The sequence below is a fragment of the Phoenix dactylifera genome, chromosome 8 (assembly GCF_051530095.1).
Source record: "Phoenix dactylifera cultivar Ajwa chromosome 8, Ajwa_hap1_PhDact_Kaust_v1.1, whole genome shotgun sequence".
In the NCBI taxonomy this organism is placed as follows: Eukaryota; Viridiplantae; Streptophyta; class Magnoliopsida; order Arecales; family Arecaceae; genus Phoenix; species Phoenix dactylifera.
In genome coordinates this window covers 6440889-6457091 of record NC_143197.1, presented here as the reverse complement: position 1 = coordinate 6457091, position 16203 = coordinate 6440889, and the positions used below count along the sequence as shown (strand labels likewise).

General features: G+C 37.8%; 2 protein-coding genes across 3 annotated transcripts; both read right to left on the bottom strand.

The window, feature by feature from the left end:
- Positions 1–41: 41 nt before the first annotated feature.
- Positions 42–5576, bottom strand: LOC103701056 (uncharacterized). Of its 2 annotated transcripts, none has more exons than XM_008783003.5 (9): positions 5421–5576; positions 4997–5099; positions 4809–4926; positions 4669–4724; positions 2454–2501; positions 2267–2364; positions 1374–1443; positions 1183–1293; positions 42–517 (listed from the first exon to the last, which is right to left on the bottom strand). In XM_008783003.5, exons 2-9 carry the CDS (start codon positions 5093–5095, stop codon positions 461–463), a joined length of 657 nt encoding a protein of 218 aa, XP_008781225.1. In that variant the 5' UTR covers positions 5096–5099; positions 5421–5576; the 3' UTR covers positions 42–460. The 2 variants fall into 2 exon arrangements, with proteins under 2 accessions (XP_008781225.1, XP_008781226.1); XM_008783004.6 differs by having other exon boundaries at positions 4997–5104; positions 5421–5562.
- A 1873-nt stretch (positions 5577–7449) lies between these two features.
- LOC148702631 (uncharacterized) lies at positions 7450–8596 on the bottom strand. Its single transcript, XM_088702593.1, has 3 exons — positions 8421–8596; positions 8206–8258; positions 7450–7747 (listed from the first exon to the last, which is right to left on the bottom strand). Exons 1-3 carry the CDS (start codon positions 8506–8508, stop codon positions 7616–7618), a joined length of 273 nt encoding a protein of 90 aa, XP_088558719.1. The 5' UTR covers positions 8509–8596; the 3' UTR covers positions 7450–7615.
- Between the last annotated feature and the right edge of the window lie 7607 nt (positions 8597–16203).

Below are 16203 nucleotides of genomic sequence, written 5' to 3'. Positions count from 1 at the left end.
GATATTAGCTCAACAAATGAAGGGGTCAATCCAACAAAATCTTCACGAGCAAGATAATTGCCTTGACCTTTTTGAGCAAAATAAAATATAGAAAAACAGGGGTTGGGGTAATGAAACAACAATATCACTCTCGTCCTCGAGATTAGAACAGATGCTTGTAATAGGTGTAATAAACTAGTACGGAGCAACCATCATGCTCCAATCAAATGAGGCAGGTGTTTGGAGGAACAATGCAACCACGAATGTGTTATAAATTTTCAAAAACTCTAACTTGATACTTAGGTAGAATATCCTAATCATCAGTCACCAGGAACAGCTCTCACCCATTTAAAATGATTAGGAAAAAGGGGCAGACTCGGGCTCATATCTTTGAGACACTTCCATCTTCCTGGCGGGAGAAACCAACAGTAAGAGAGCAAGACCACATCCCCCTAGATAAGATGATGCAGGCAAGCCTTTTCTAGTTCTCTTCTTCATCAAACTTGATCCTCTTCGGTGCTGGTTGAACGACACCAACCTGTGATACACAAAAATAAAAAGGAAAAGCAAATCGTAAGCGTGTACCTCTACCTCGTAGGGCAAAGAAATAGCATCCAACATTGAAAACATCATATCGGGCAAACATGTAGTCTGGCCTCCATAAAATGCTACCTTTCAGCTATATCATAATAGTCTTACTTGACTCAAGTTTTATTACAGTCACTGTCCAAACCGGTAAGCTGGAATGCATTTAAACAGGAAACAAAATGCTAGTGTTAAATTAAACTCGGTCCATTTGGAAAACCAGGCTTCTTGTCTGCCAATCATGTATAAGCTTAACTTTTAAGGGGACACAGGCAGGCACTGTGTGCGCTCCAAGCTTCAGCTTGTGAAATCCACAGTAAGAAGTCGGGAATGAACTCATTGTGACTAGAGTCACTTGCCCATTTACATTCGCTGATTCAAATGTTGATAGCAGGTTTCCAGTTAAGATGACTGGTAATGGTATGCTATTTATGCCAAAACTCTCATTAAACTTTCCATGATTAAGACTAACGACAACCAATCTGGCATAGAAACAGCATTTACCTGCTGGTTGCCTAATGTCTCATGATGTTTAACTTTGTTCGAAAATGAATAAAATTTTTCAACTTATTCAGAACTCAAAAAGAAATAGCAAAAAATATGGAATATTTTACTTACAAAATCTGGGCATTCATAATCAATACCAGCAGCCTTTATCCGCTTACGCCGCTTCTCATCTCGTTTTAAAATTCCATGCACCATCCGCTGGTGTTCTTCCATGGTTCTTTCCTGAACATCAGTCATGAATGATAATACAATCACAACACAACTGAGCAGTTAGTCCCATAGTCTAAAAGATTTAATATTACCTTGTTATGCCGTTTCCGTGCAATTGCTTTCCAATCCAATGGTTTGAATATTCGGTTTACTCCTTTCCACCTATAATGAAAATTTGGAAGAAAAAGAAAACTATAACTAACATAGAAACCACAAACAAAAGGTTGTGAGAATGTACAAAAGGCAGTGATATGACCGAAGTATTTATTTTCAGATGATTAAGGCATGTCTTATTTCATTTTTACCACCATCAACTAAACAAGACAATTGTATGTGCCATCAGTTCATACGATACATAAAATATCATATGCATCAAATTTATTATCACTCGTACCATAAGTAGAGTCTTATATGGGCGCTATCACAAGTACAGTCTTATATGGTGCCCATAGAAGCATAGAGGTTATACAAGCACATTTTCCAAGGATCTTCAAGTTTTTTGAAAGTATAAAAAAAAAAACAAGTTAACTATGAACAGAAAATCTTTTAACAAGTACTAATTTCAAAATGAGTGAGGGAGACAAGATTTAAACTTGGGAAGAAAACTGATTCTTTTAGGCACACTGCATGGTAAGTTCCACTCAGAAAATCCTTGCAACAATATAAATTCCAGGCATCATGAGGTAGAACTCAAGAGTGCATATCAGTATTCCTCATGTTACCAGAAACAATTCTAAGCATCAGTCTCTCTGACAAGTTTATAATTACTACATAAAAAGTGTTTCAGCACTTATAAATCTCACAGATTTTCTTTTCTTATTCCTATCAACTGCAAATCTGTTGGCATCAATTAATAATAAGATTGCATTAATATTACTACAAAGTTCCACAAAATTCAATTTCAAGGTCATTCAGGCCAAAACAATACAATTATATCTGGTTCTAAATGACACTTGTCATAGATCAATTTCAAATAATAGCTTACAGTTTTGGATGAACACGCTCTGGTGGAATAAGACTGAGTTGGAGATTGTGCTCAAATAGTAGGTAATTGTTCATCTCATCAGCCACAACCTTGGCCACCTGCAAGTTACAGCACATATCATGTTAACACTAAAACAATATCTTTTATTGAAGACAGCATAAGAATCTGCTAGAACAAAGATTCTTACCTCGGGGTTTTCAAATTCAAGAAATCCATAGTGTCTTGATTTTCCTGTCTAGAAAATATGAAAAGAAGTAGAGAAATATCAGCACCAGTTATATATAAGGTAAACTGCTCAATTAAATATACATATATATAAGAAAATGGCTTAACAGTCAGAAGGCATAATTTGGATTTTCTACATAGGCTTAAGTACGTTTGTCAGGTGCAGGCATGCAATTAAGTATCAGAGCTTTCCAATATCTAAGAATCACAGTTGTCAAATAACCTAGGTGATCCCTCCTCCAGCCTACGCGATTAGGTGACTGCCTAGGAAATAGAATTTATACAAAATTTACAAAATAATATACCTTTATATATTTGAATTATTAATCAAGACATGCTTTTTGCTAATAAACAATCCATATTTGGGTTATATGCACGAGTTCTACTAAAAATTAATATTTCCAATATCACAATTTTATTGTTGTCCTAAAATTATAAACAATATACAGAAGCATACCAATCATATAAATGCACAAGATTATTATTAACAAGAGTGTATTACTAATATGAATAGTAGTAGCACTAGTTATTGCACTATATTAAAGTTGTACACTGTAAGGATATCTATCACATACAAATCCAGGATAAGTTCCTAAGTTGAGCAGAAAACTTATGATGCTTAAATAGAACCCAATGATTGAATAAAAACCCATTAAAGATGTAAGCAAGAATCTCTTAAACATACGAAAAATAACTGAACTAAATCAAGCAATGAATTAGAAAGAAAATTAGAAAAAAAATGAAATAAAAGCATAAAAATGTAATACATATATCTAAGGTCCGCAATCTCAGTACCAAAAACGTTATCAATTTGGTGTCTTACGATATGGTACCAAGACATCTTTTTTCTTACTTTTTATCATGATACTGCTCGAAATGGGGCGATACGGGCTGGTGCTGAGTGGAACGAGGTAGTTCTACTCAGTGGAGTAGTTCCCATGCCAAACCAGCAAACCAACCCGGTCTTGCACCAATTTGGTATGGTATGCTTTGAACCGGGTAGTTCGGGTCAGTTTTGCAGTCTTTGACTATAACAATATGGTAACAATATGGTGGTGTGCCAGTAAGATCATTGTGGAGAGTACCATGGAGAACAAGTAGAGGGAGTCCTTTGAAAGCCTGTATGAGAGTATCCTTTGGTCCCCCAAAGCCAATGGTAAAAGAAAGAAAGAAAGCAAAAAAAAAAAAAAAGCTTCTTGTTTTGGAGAGCTTCAGACCAACCATTCTCCTTGGGTTTAACAATATCAACATCAAGAAGTGGAAAATGAAAGAGAAATGGAGAGGAAGCAGAGAAAAAGCGGAGAGATAGAGTGAGAGAGTGAGAGAATTATTGACAATAGAAAGGGAGAAGGAGAGAGAGTACTCTCCATCAACCATGAATCAGCATACAAGACTGCCAACCATTGTGAAGGTCAGTTTGAGAGTGGAAAAACTTCGGATGAGAGGAGAGAAGGATCTAATGGATCAATCACCTTTGTTCTTTGTTTTTGTTTTCCCTTTCCCTTATCCAGTTTGACCCTATCCAGTCCCAAGTCAGCTGACTCAGGTTTGGCTTGCCACTATAGTTGATGGGTTGGTCGACGTGATTGCCAAGCAAAATTGGGCAGCGCAGGCAACGCCCACTCACCCAGCTGAGTGTCCAAAACATTATGCGACCGCCTATATAGTGGATAGTTCAGGCTGGCCTTACCTAGGCAATCTAGGCCTAGTCAGGTGCCTAGGCACCCTGCTAGGTGCCTAGGTGGGCGCCCATAACAACTATTCTAAGAATATCTTTTCTACAGACCAGTACCCAAGTGCAATAGACATGTTCAAAATGGCTTAGAGGCAGAAATCATAGTTTGGACATTCTGACATTGCAAACCTTGTCTTGGTCTTTTGTACAAGGATTTAAGTACATGTGTCGGGTGCAGGCATGCAATTAAGCATCAGACCTTTCCAATATCTAACGATATCTTTCTACAATCCAGTATCCAAGTGCGATATCAATTAAGCAACACATAGCTACTTAAGCAGCTACATAAGCATTTAAGTGACCATTTTAAGTATCATCTACATATGCCTATGAACGAACAAAACCATCAACATTCACATCCACGGATTTGTGCCTCCCAGGGCCAGGTGAGCATGCTCATGTTGCTTAACATTTGACCAATATCACAACAAAAAAAAGGTACCTTCCTGTTGCGTGCAATCCTTAATCTCTTGATTTTCCCAAATTGCTGAAAGAATCCTGAAAGGATAACAACTGTCAATATCCCATTCAAAAAGATCTCGGTTTTCTTGCTTGTTTCCCTGCAGCGCAAAATATAAGTACCTTCCATTTGCTCCTCGTAGAATCCATGAGGTATGTGACCAATATATAACACCGTCCCAGTTTCTTTCACGGGTTCTTCTGGCTCAGAAATTTTCCTCCCCGGACCGCCTTCTAAAGGCTGTAAATAAGGGCATCATAAATAACAGAGAAGCTTAGAAAAGAACATTACTCATGAGTTTGAAGCATACCAAGAAGTCAGAAGATTCATTGGCGCGCCCAGAGATGGATAGCTGAGAAGAATTCTTCCTCAGCTTCTTTTTCAAAGCCTTCTTCGCCTTTGCACCCATCCCACTACGCTTTTAAAAAAAATCACAAAGGTTTGATCAACTATGTGGAAAAAAAGAATTTTTTTTTTTTGGCAGAATTCCAAATAGATTATAATAAGGACAAGAGAATAAATTTGGAGAAACCAGTGGAAGTCAAGCAGATACAAACTAATGAATTGACAAATAAATATAGAAAGAACAATGAAAATCTCGACCGCGATGTGCAGAAACACATCTAGAAAATAAAAAAAAATTCCAATAAGACATCGAATTGCTAGTAAAGAAAAGAAATTTTGTTAATAAGCGACGTAAAAAAGGAGACGAAGAAAGATCACTGGATAAGTACCGCCGTCTGATTTCGATTGCAACGAGAGCGCGATTGGGTGAGAGAAGAGAGGCCTAGGGTTTATAGCTAGGGTTTTCTCCCTTATTTCGATGAAACGGCAGTGGGTTTTCTCTCACACCCTCCAAGCGGCGGAAGGAAATCCCGGAGGGCCGACTAGACCCGAGCATACATGGGTCGGGCCGGCCCGGGCCAGACTTGGGCTGATATCAACGAAATTGTCCTAGGCCCGAGCCCTGAAGGGCTAATAGTGTCCGGCACCCGACGGCCCGAACGGACCGGGGTCCAAGCCCGTGAAACTGACAGAGCGGATCTGCGCCTCCGTTGCGTTGACAGAGACAGAGGAGCACCGGCGGCGGCCAGCTGGGTGAGGCGCAGAGAGAGAGAGGAGGAGCGGCAGCGGCGGCGGCGGCGGCGGCGGCGGCGGCGGCGGCGGCGGCTGGCTGGGTGAGGCGCCGAGAGAGCGAAAAGAGAGAGGACGAGGAGGAGGCGGCGTCCGGCTCGGGGAGGGACGCAGAGATGGAATCTATCCGTGTTACTCTAATGACAAGATTTGGAATTATTGCATGACAGCCTTCAGGATGCAAGTCTCCTGCACAACTTGACAGATGGAGAGTCTAACGGTCATTTCAAAGGCACACAAACGGGATATCAAGACTGGAGGTGGAGGCATTTTAGCTGACCTAACTTAGGTTTGTTTATCGAAAAAGTGGCTTAGGTTTGTTAAAATACCAATCAATGAAGGTTGTACGTCTGCTTATAGAAGTATCCCATCTCACCGGGCCAACAATATCTCTGTGACAAATTTATTGGGTCCCCAAGATTTGCCAACAGCTCCTTCCAAAATTAAATTCCATCCATGGCCATGGATGCTACTGAGTTATCTCCTCTTGGATTTTATATATATTTGAGTTCGATACGCAACGAGACTATAATTGCCTTTAAAAAGAAGTTAATAGCAAGAATCCTCTGGCAAATAAAATGAGTTGAGTTGACTACAGTCCTATCTTTTCTTTTATATTTCTGTTAAAAGAAACGACTTATTCCTTAGCAAATGCTTCAACTTTGGATTAATGTAGTTTTGGTTCAAGATGGATTCAGCTCCCAGATGAACCATTCCTGCCTAAATTGAGTTTGGTTTGAATCATGTTGGCATGTCCGCGCCCAAAGTTAATGACCTATTAATCTTCTACAATGAAAGCTCAGGGTTGATTACGTTCAAGAAGGCTCTCTTTTTCTCTCTTTTTTTTTGTCATGTAAAATTTTTTGAGAGAATTTTTATGCAAAGTAATGGTTAAATGGTCTGGCTTGTCCTGCAGTACTCCTTTGAAATATGAAAGAACTCCTGAGATTCCCATTTATGCGACCTCAAACCTAATATGAAAGCTTTTCTTTACAACTGGTCTTACAGAATTTCATAGTACGTCCATGTCCTGCCCAAAGCACTAGCTCACAAAATGTTATTGCATGGTTAAGAGCAGGTTTTAAGAAGTATATGCACGTCGGAAGACTACTCTTTGAACAACAGAGCCAACCCCATGTAATAGAGAGAGGCTTGCCCCTGAGGCTGAGCTATCTGTGGCATCACTCAGCTCTCCAGTAATCTCCTTCCAATGTTGTTGCACTAAACTCTCTCTCTCTCCTTTGAACTACAACATGACACCTGCTAATTATTTCCATACTCCTCTGAACTCTTAAAATCCTTGTACTACTTGATTGATTTTAAGACGAAGGATGATGGAGAAAGCTGCAGCGGCGATCATCATGAACCCATCCTAACTTGGAAACCTTTAGGTCCTTACACTTAACAAGAGCAGGAACACTGCTAAAAATGCTTTCCCATTGTAAACACCATGACAGTTCATAAAAGCTTCTGTAGATTTTTCTCAAAGAATAAATGCTATTGCAGAAGTTTAGATAGTGTGAATATCAGTTTTAGTAGCTTTATAATCATCGACACTCATAGAGGCACATGTTCATGCACGCAGGCATAGAGAGAGAGAGAGAGAGTCAACTGGATGCTTGCCTACTCTGATCGAAGTCAATACATTAATACAGAAGCTAGTCTCAATTGTACATAAAACCATGAAGCCCAGAGTCACTGAAACTATGAGCACTAAACATTGCCATAGTCTTCAAGCTATGATCACTACTGGCCTAATTTACAACAGAAGGATAATCTATTGAGGCTCTAGGATTTAGGGCCCTGCAGGAATCCTAGGATCATGGCTTCTGTTTGGTCCAGATTCACGGTAGTCATTTAATTCAATGTCCATCCTTCCATTCACAAATGCCCCCTTCTTCTCCACAAGTGTTCCTCTGGTGGTCATCTGTACCAAGAAACGTTGACCATAAGTATGCAAGTGAGAAGTAGAAGCAGGAATTTATACAGTTAACTAATCTTTTTTTAATATTTAAAAAAAATCATAGCCTAGCTAGGATAAGCTTGATGGAAGACTAATATTTTTAGACAGGCTTGTTTAATGCTAAGATTTGCCTAATAGTCAACAAGTTACGACAACACAAGCCCGTGACATGCAGCAAGATTCCAATCTTCATCTTCTCTTCCTGCGAAGGGCTCTTGCCTTTACCTATTCTTAACAGAGATATTAGAGCTAATAAATCGAATAACAATTAATACACCGCTAAGATATTGTTAGATACAGGCAAGAATACTGCCATCCTCAACAAATGAGGAAGTGAGAAGCCCTTCTTCAACCAGATCCGTGCGTGCGTGCATGTGTTTGTGTGTCTCTGAGAGAGAGAGAGACAGAGAGAGAGAGAGAACCTGGTCTGCAGCCTTTACTGTGACCGCTCCTTGGTTCCTTAATGCAAGGCTTCCTGCAAAGCAAACCCATAGAAGAGATTATCAGTTTGATTCTCAGATGAAATAACAATAAAACATATCACCGGCGCAGGGTAATAGAACCCAATTGGTTTTTTTTTTTTTCCTCGTCGAAAAGACAAGAAGAAGACATAAGAATCCAGGAAGAAGAACAGTACTAGATAGAGGTACTGCATCCAGAGGAAGAAGGCATGACAAGAGCAACGACAGTGTTAAGAAGTGAATCAAAGGCTTTTTCTGATTCATTTTGTGCAAGAAATTTCTTTCCTCCTGAGCCAGACTGATATTATATTGAGAAGAGCCTTTGCTTCTTGTGTCAAGCGTGGTTGCTGGTGGTGTTGGTATTTATATAGTGCAAAACGGCAAGGGCCACACCTTGTGGTCAACTTCTCCTTTATTTTACTCGGTGAGTGTGCTCAGATCTTTCTAACTTTCCGTAATACCTTTTTTTTTTCCTTTTATGCTGCCGCAACGAGGACCTCTCCCAGTGCATACTCCAAAGATATTATTTAAATTTTTTTTAATACCATACAAGTATTTAAGATTTATTCAATACATAATCGATATAAAACTAAATACATACTTATATAGATCCTCATATATTTTTTCGTTTAAATTCTGACGTCCTTGTAGGCTAAGAATCCAAATCCATTCAAATCTAATCACAAATACCACGATCGATCCATGGTCAGTCCTTACGAACCCATGTTGTAGTATCCTTTAGTCCATATAGGCAATGGATCCAATCCGCTCTAATATCATTTATTACAATCCAAGATCTCATTTAAAAAAAAATATTCAGAAGGTGTTATTTGAATTCTTTGATCCTATATAATTAAATATCCAAAATCTATCCAATATATAGTCGATGAAAAACTAGGCACACGCCTGCACAGATCCCAATATTTGTATTTTCTCCTCCTTTCTCTTCCTCTCTGTCTGCGGGCTGATCACAAACATCATTCAAATCTGGCATTATGCTTCAAAATCCAGCCCATCAATCATTAAAGCTACTCTCCAGTACAGCAATAGAGTGATACTGAATTTCTTCTTTTCACTGGTACCGTACCCACTCAAGAGCAGCACCAATATGCATGTCACTGATGTTGAATGTTGAAGTTGAAGTTGCTGTGTGATGCACTAAAAGAAAACTTGGAGAAAAAGGTCAATAAAAGTATCAAGCACTTTGGTAGTGCTTTATATGGCCGCTTGCTCTAATTTCTTCCTTTTGGGATCCATGTAAATGTTTAAAAGGTTCGAGTTCATAAGCTCTAGAACTTTCAAGTTCATCCTACATTATTCTCATAAAATGAATGCAACAGACAGTTCTAGCCTTAGCTTTTGAACGAGGAGTAGGTGTGGATACTCTAGGAAGATGGTATCAGAATGAGATTTTAAAGATATTCTGATCGAGGTGCGCTGACCTAATAGAAGATTCCAGTCGCTAACGTGTTAGTTTCTTAAACCTAATTTCTTTTGGTAGTGTAAGTTCTCAAGTTTTGGCAGGTGTTAGCTCCATGAACCACTAGTGAGTCTTCATTGGACTGCATCCAATAGCAACCTACCATTAGATCATTTTTAAGCTCCTTCCAAGTTCCAACAGAGTAATAGCTAAATTTTGTGCTATAATTACTTTCTGAGATATCCACTTGAGAACTTACAAATTCATTTGAAGGAGCAGGGTTTAAGCCAGAAAAATGATGAAACAGCACTGAAAGTTATTGAAGATTAATTGGCAAGAATATTCAATGCCAAGTTTCTGCGTGCATCACACAGCATTGGTGCCCATAAAACTAATGACAAGATCTTCATGAGGTGGCAAAAGCTTTCAATCCTAACTCTGGCTAACAACACCATCACTAAAACACCTCCATTTGTGGACAGAAAACGTTATGAACATTTAAAGGAAAGATTTACCGAAACAAATTTTCTTTTCGAAAAAATTAGAATTACTGAAGCAACAGACTGTCTTGGAGTCTCTCATCTCCTTCATGGACATAAGGCTACAACAAAATCATGCAGGCCTTAATCTGTAGACAAATATCTGGTTGCATTATTTTGCTTCTTATTGCATTCTGGTTTCATTCTCAATAAACCAAAAGTAGGGAAATAAATCCTTGCATGACTATAAGTATAAGCAATTCTTTTTATTATTATTGTTATTATTTTGAGCAAGGACTATATGCAATTCAATAAATGAGTCCTAGCATGGGTATCCCAAGATTTGTTGAAGGCTTTAACAAATAAAGTTGGTGGAAGTACACTATCTTATTATCTTACTCTCAAATGTCATGCCTGTGCACATACATAATGAAGCAAATGATGAATTGCGCATCTGCACACATATATACTTCAGTGTACTGCATCATGGAAGATATTGCGCATGATGCAAAATTCAGTGTGCGAAGATCTTTTTGTTTGATATCATTATGAGCACTGTGTTGGCTTTTAGGAGTGCCAGATGTTTGGTATGACTGTTGAGGGATAAACAGTTCATCCATGTTATCCAAAGAGGAAGTGATGGGGTATTGATGGAGATTCTGGCCCACCACAAGGATTTGTGCGTTCCAGGATCAAAAGCAAAGAAGAGCACTAGCGTGATAGCAACCCACCAAAAAGAGGTGGATGTTCGTATGGAAAGTCCAAGCCAAGGGAATCAAATGTCATCAACCTCTGTTACTTGTCGGAGTTGGGGTTGGTCATTACTCTTGACTTTGGTTGTCAAGTGATTAAGTCTCCTAATCTCTTTTGATGCTATGATGACATGTTTCGCTACCATATATGTTTATAAATTTGAGGGACTAAATTTAATATTTGGAGCAGCTTTGGCTGCTAGGAATCATTTGAGTGGTGCCGGATTAAATGGTACACGAACTGAAGTTGTTTGGTGCTGCAGTAATAGTAAAATTTTTAGAATAAGATAAAGCTAGAGATCGTGCAAAATCTCATGAAATCCTTCGCATGGAAGCATATGGTTTGGTCTAATTTATAGACGTTGTTTCCTTACCGAATAAGTTACTGTCGTGGAGCTACTGTTGGAAGTATAACCGATCTTTATCGAATATAGAGCACTAAGGCCGGCCGCCCCATCTTTCGGAGGGTCTTCTTTATCTGGTGGAGAATTGAGAGATTGAGAAGTCTCTTTTGCTCTCATAATTCATCGGTAATTACTATCCTGTCTGTCTGTATCCCATTCACAAAGTGAACACACATACAAAATCTCACGTTACGATCATTTCATGCTTTATAACTAATCAAAGGCTAGTTACTTAGTGGAAGGACTGCTTTTTGGTTTTTTTGGATAGTATACATGAAGGACTATCTTTTGATGGCAAATTCCTTGTTGATGCCATGTATGAATTTCTTAGTAGCCTATTCTTATGTCTCTGTGTTTCACAACGTTCTGCCCATGCTTTCTTCTTCTTTAATGTATTCTTACTCGGCCAAACACCTTCTTAGGCTTTGCCTGCAAGGACCATTCCAAAAGTTCCAATGACCCAAACTGTTGAAGGGTAATTTATTTTTCTTCTGAAGGACTAAGCTGAGGCCCTCTTAAAGTTTTTGACTTCCATAAACAAAATGCTTCTGAAACTTGCCAGGATTAAGACTGGCTGAATTTTCTGGAATTCACCATCAAGTCAGTCATGGAACACTAAGCTTTCACTGACAAGCAATTCCGAATTGATATCTTTGATGGAGATCAACATCAGCAAAGATATCCCATGGCAAAGTTTCCATTTGAAAGGGGAGCATTTAAAATTAAACCATGCCGGCCTATTGGATTTATGCCCAAGAGACTGACACCGTTAAGCGGACTAGATGACAGATACAGCCACTAGCGAAGCACAGGCGTGTGGAACACTAAAGAGCCATTAAAGGCCAAAAACAAGCTAAGTGGGGAATCTTCTTGTTCTGCATTCCAACTGTGCCAATGATCTCTTCAACCTTGCATGGAAGTCTGAGCATGACCAATGGAAGTATTGAACAAGTCCTTGCTCTTTCCAGAGCTTGAGGAAGAATACCAACAACACGTGAACTTATCGTAAACCAACGCTAATTATCTTTACACAGAGGATGACATTTCTTTCAAGCTTGTGATTGTGGGCATTGTCTGACTTGGCCGCAACATATATATTATCTTGCTGGCTGTCATGGGACCCTTCATGGAAATTTTGGTTGTCTTCAAATTCCGTGAGAACTTGTCAAGTGATAACAATTTAAAACCGCACAGACTATCTCCACAAGAAAGAAATAAACACTCCAATAAGCAAGTATACCATGAAATCAGAAAACTTAATACACTAGGCCCCCGCCATTGCTGAGTCTAGAGAGGGTTAGATATACATAATCTTATCCCTGTTTGCCGGGATTATGTTTCTGTATTTCAAACTCATAACCTCCAAGTCATAACTATTTTACCAATACACCAAGTTTGTCCTCAAAGGAAAAAAGATAAACATATGCAAGAAAAATAACCCAGCATGTGAAACTATTGAGGTTTGATTATTAATTTAGGGAAACACCACCAAAGTTTCAGACTTGAAAACACCACCAAAGTTTCAGACTTGAAACCTTGAATGATATTGCCAATTCACACAAACAGCATACAAGTTAGCTCATTCATTATGAACCTTAGAAAAGAAAAACAAGTTTTCAGTTGCTGAACTGTGGACATGCACCTGCATCATGACAAATAATCAAATAAACATGATAAGAGAGATTACATTATAATAAAAGATGATCACAATAATATGATGGCAACCCATCAAATAAACATGAAAAGAGAGATTATATTATAATAAAAGATGATTGATTACAATAATATGATGGCAATCCATCCTTCTTTCTTAATAGGGGAATTCTATCACATTTTTTAGGGGACTTCTATCACATTTTTTAAACTAGTTCTTAGAGCATCTCAAACACGACAGTGCTGCATGGACATGGATAATAATCGGATTCGGACACATATTCAAGTATCTGATTAAACAAAAGGAGAAATAGGATTATATAAAAATGTAATTTAAATTATATATTTATTTTTAATATTATTTAAAAGAAAATAGTAGAATATAGATTATTTGTTAATGCCTTTCACCATTTATATTTCTCAAACTTTCTAATTTATTGAGAGGTAAAAGAAAAACGATATTTTACAAAGCTATTTCAATATCCACATCCTTCACCAATCACTAAAAAAAAGGTTCAGTTCAACATTATTATGGTGGGCTGATTTCATTATTGGAAAAGTCAAATTATCCATATAGTTGTAAAAAAAGAAAAGAAAAAAGAAGTTAAGTATCCAAGCAGCAAACATGCATTTGACATTTTAGATTATTCTACACAATTTAGTGACATCTATTATCAAATGGCTTACACTTCAATCTGCAAGATCATCTTTTGTCATACTATTTTGCATCTAGTGTTGGAGAATCTGAAACAACAGAAATAGGAGGGTATCCCCAGGGTCTCTATGCTGTGCTCCGCTGGCTTCTTCTAAGTTTTGCAGACATTTATACCTTTAGAACACTTTGTGTTTGGATTGTTTTTTTTTTTTGTGTGTGTGTGTGTGTGTGTATATGTATTCATATCATTCTCTTGTAACATGAATTGATGAATATAACCATCTCTCCCCTACCCCCCCCCCCCCCCCAAAAAAAAAAAATGCATTAAACTTGATCCCATCCTTGCCTTTGGATTCTTGATGCTATTACTGAAACTTTGCACATAAAACTTCACTCTTTTGTCTTCACAACCATGCCACGGCCTCCTGACATTGTTTGTTTCAATTGACTGGGAAAAACATATACTCTTTATTGCTATAATTTTTTAGCAATTCATTACTGCCATACTAACTTGAAATTTCTTTTTTTTTAAATAATAATTTAGATTTCCACTTTTAAGTTGATCATATATAGAATAAGTCTGGTGCATCATGAAGAATTATTTTGTTATGCTACATACGAAGTCTGTATCTACTCCCTACGCTCTCCCGATTGAGTTTTTCTAAATCAAAATGAAACATTTACTGTGAAATTTAACAATAGTGGCGGAGATCAAAGTGGCCCACTTCATGCATCTTGACCCTCTCACTTCGAGATAGACATGGGTTTGTAATTATATTCCACCGAAATGCACTAAAATTCCTTTTTGACCAGATAGCTTTTTTTTATAAGAGGGGCTTGGCTTGGAAGAAGAAAATGAAATACGAACAACCTTTTTGGTAGTCACATCAAGTTGAAGACAACCAATCTGAAATTTACCCACTTGAAGGTTCATGTTTGGACAACCAAACACGCCTCTGATGGCTGTGGTTCATGGCCTCCAAATTTTAGATATTTTATTAACTATATGAATTTGAATACTTCAGAACTTTCCTCTTTTTATTATTTTTTAAAATTAAATATATAAATTGTGCACGAAGTGCACAAACTTGCACTCTTTGGATTCGAGCTGGAGTCAATAAGTTCACTTGGACATGAACTTCCTTTATAATTTCAAATTCTGGTTTAGTCGGCGAGCTCCTAATAAACACGAGTCAACCTAAAAAAATCTATTACTGGAAATTGTTGCTAGTGATCTTGGTCGGAATCCTATTTATACCAAAGTGGGGCTCTGTATCTATCCCATCTTAAGGAAAAAAATAGAAAAGAGAAAAATTCTCTCTCGAGACTTTTAGTCTGTTGTCCATATCTAGATAAAGTGTTCATAATTTAAGTGCTCGATTTTGACTCGCACTATGATTAAGTCTAATGTGCATTGTTGGTAAGCCATGGCATACGATTTTGTGCCTTTTGAAAGGATGCCTTGACTTTGTGCACAATACATATCTATTCACTAATGTGATGAGGCTTTGTTTGCATGATTCTATCACTGCTTAGTATTGACTCAATAAATTTGTTGGTGCTTTTGGTATTTAGAGGTATGCGAATTATAGGGCATTTCCATATGGTGGCACCTAACATCAACAATTTTTTCGTAAGGTTGTATTTGGTTCAAGTATAAAATAGAGAGAAAACCTGGAATAAATTTTATACCCACCAAATAAAAGAACACCAATCCGGTCAATAGTTATGCTGGTCAAACTACGTTGTAGCAGGCATAACTATTCCAAGGGAGAGCTATCTATCATAAGTTATTCCGACATCTTTTCACCTAAATTTTACTCCTTGTTTATAAAAAAAAGAGAGAGTATCATTCCGAATATCTTTTACTATTTAAGAATGGAATAAAAAAACTTGGCATAACTATTCCTACGGACAAACTTTTACTATTCTGGTTTTTCTTGCTCACGGGCCAAATGCAGCCTAAAGGAATATAAGTTGAAAAATACTAGAATTCACCTCTCCGTCACTGCTTAGATCACCAGCGTCGCATGAAAATTAGTAATTGGCCGGACACGTACTTGGCCTCTACTACCATATGCAGGCTCTCGATTGACACTTTCCAAACCCCATGCAGTGTACTGCTCTCAACTTCTACGTGCATAGGACTGGCATAAACATTGCATTAATCTTCAGGATTTTAAAGGGGAAAAAAGTTCTACTGCCGCAAAAGAGAGATTCATGGATGTTGGACATCTAACTACTATCTTAATTTTGCAGCCTTATTTCTTAATTATACATTTTATCTATATACAAATCATCTAATGTTAACTATTTTCTTTTTTCATAGATGAGAAACAAAAAAGTGTAACAAAGAAAACTAAATTGTATTTGTTCATCCAGCATGTAACTATAGCATCACCTAACTGACATTTTGTAGGGATAGCATGACAAGCCGCATGTCCCAATCCAAACAAAATCCATAACTTCGAGCTATTCATCATGTTTTCCACCAAAAAGCTATTCAGCGAGATATTCTAGAATAAATTCTACACCAAGAAGTCCAATTCCAGTATACAATCTCGAATAAACTTCAAGTCATGAGCCTTATGCTAAG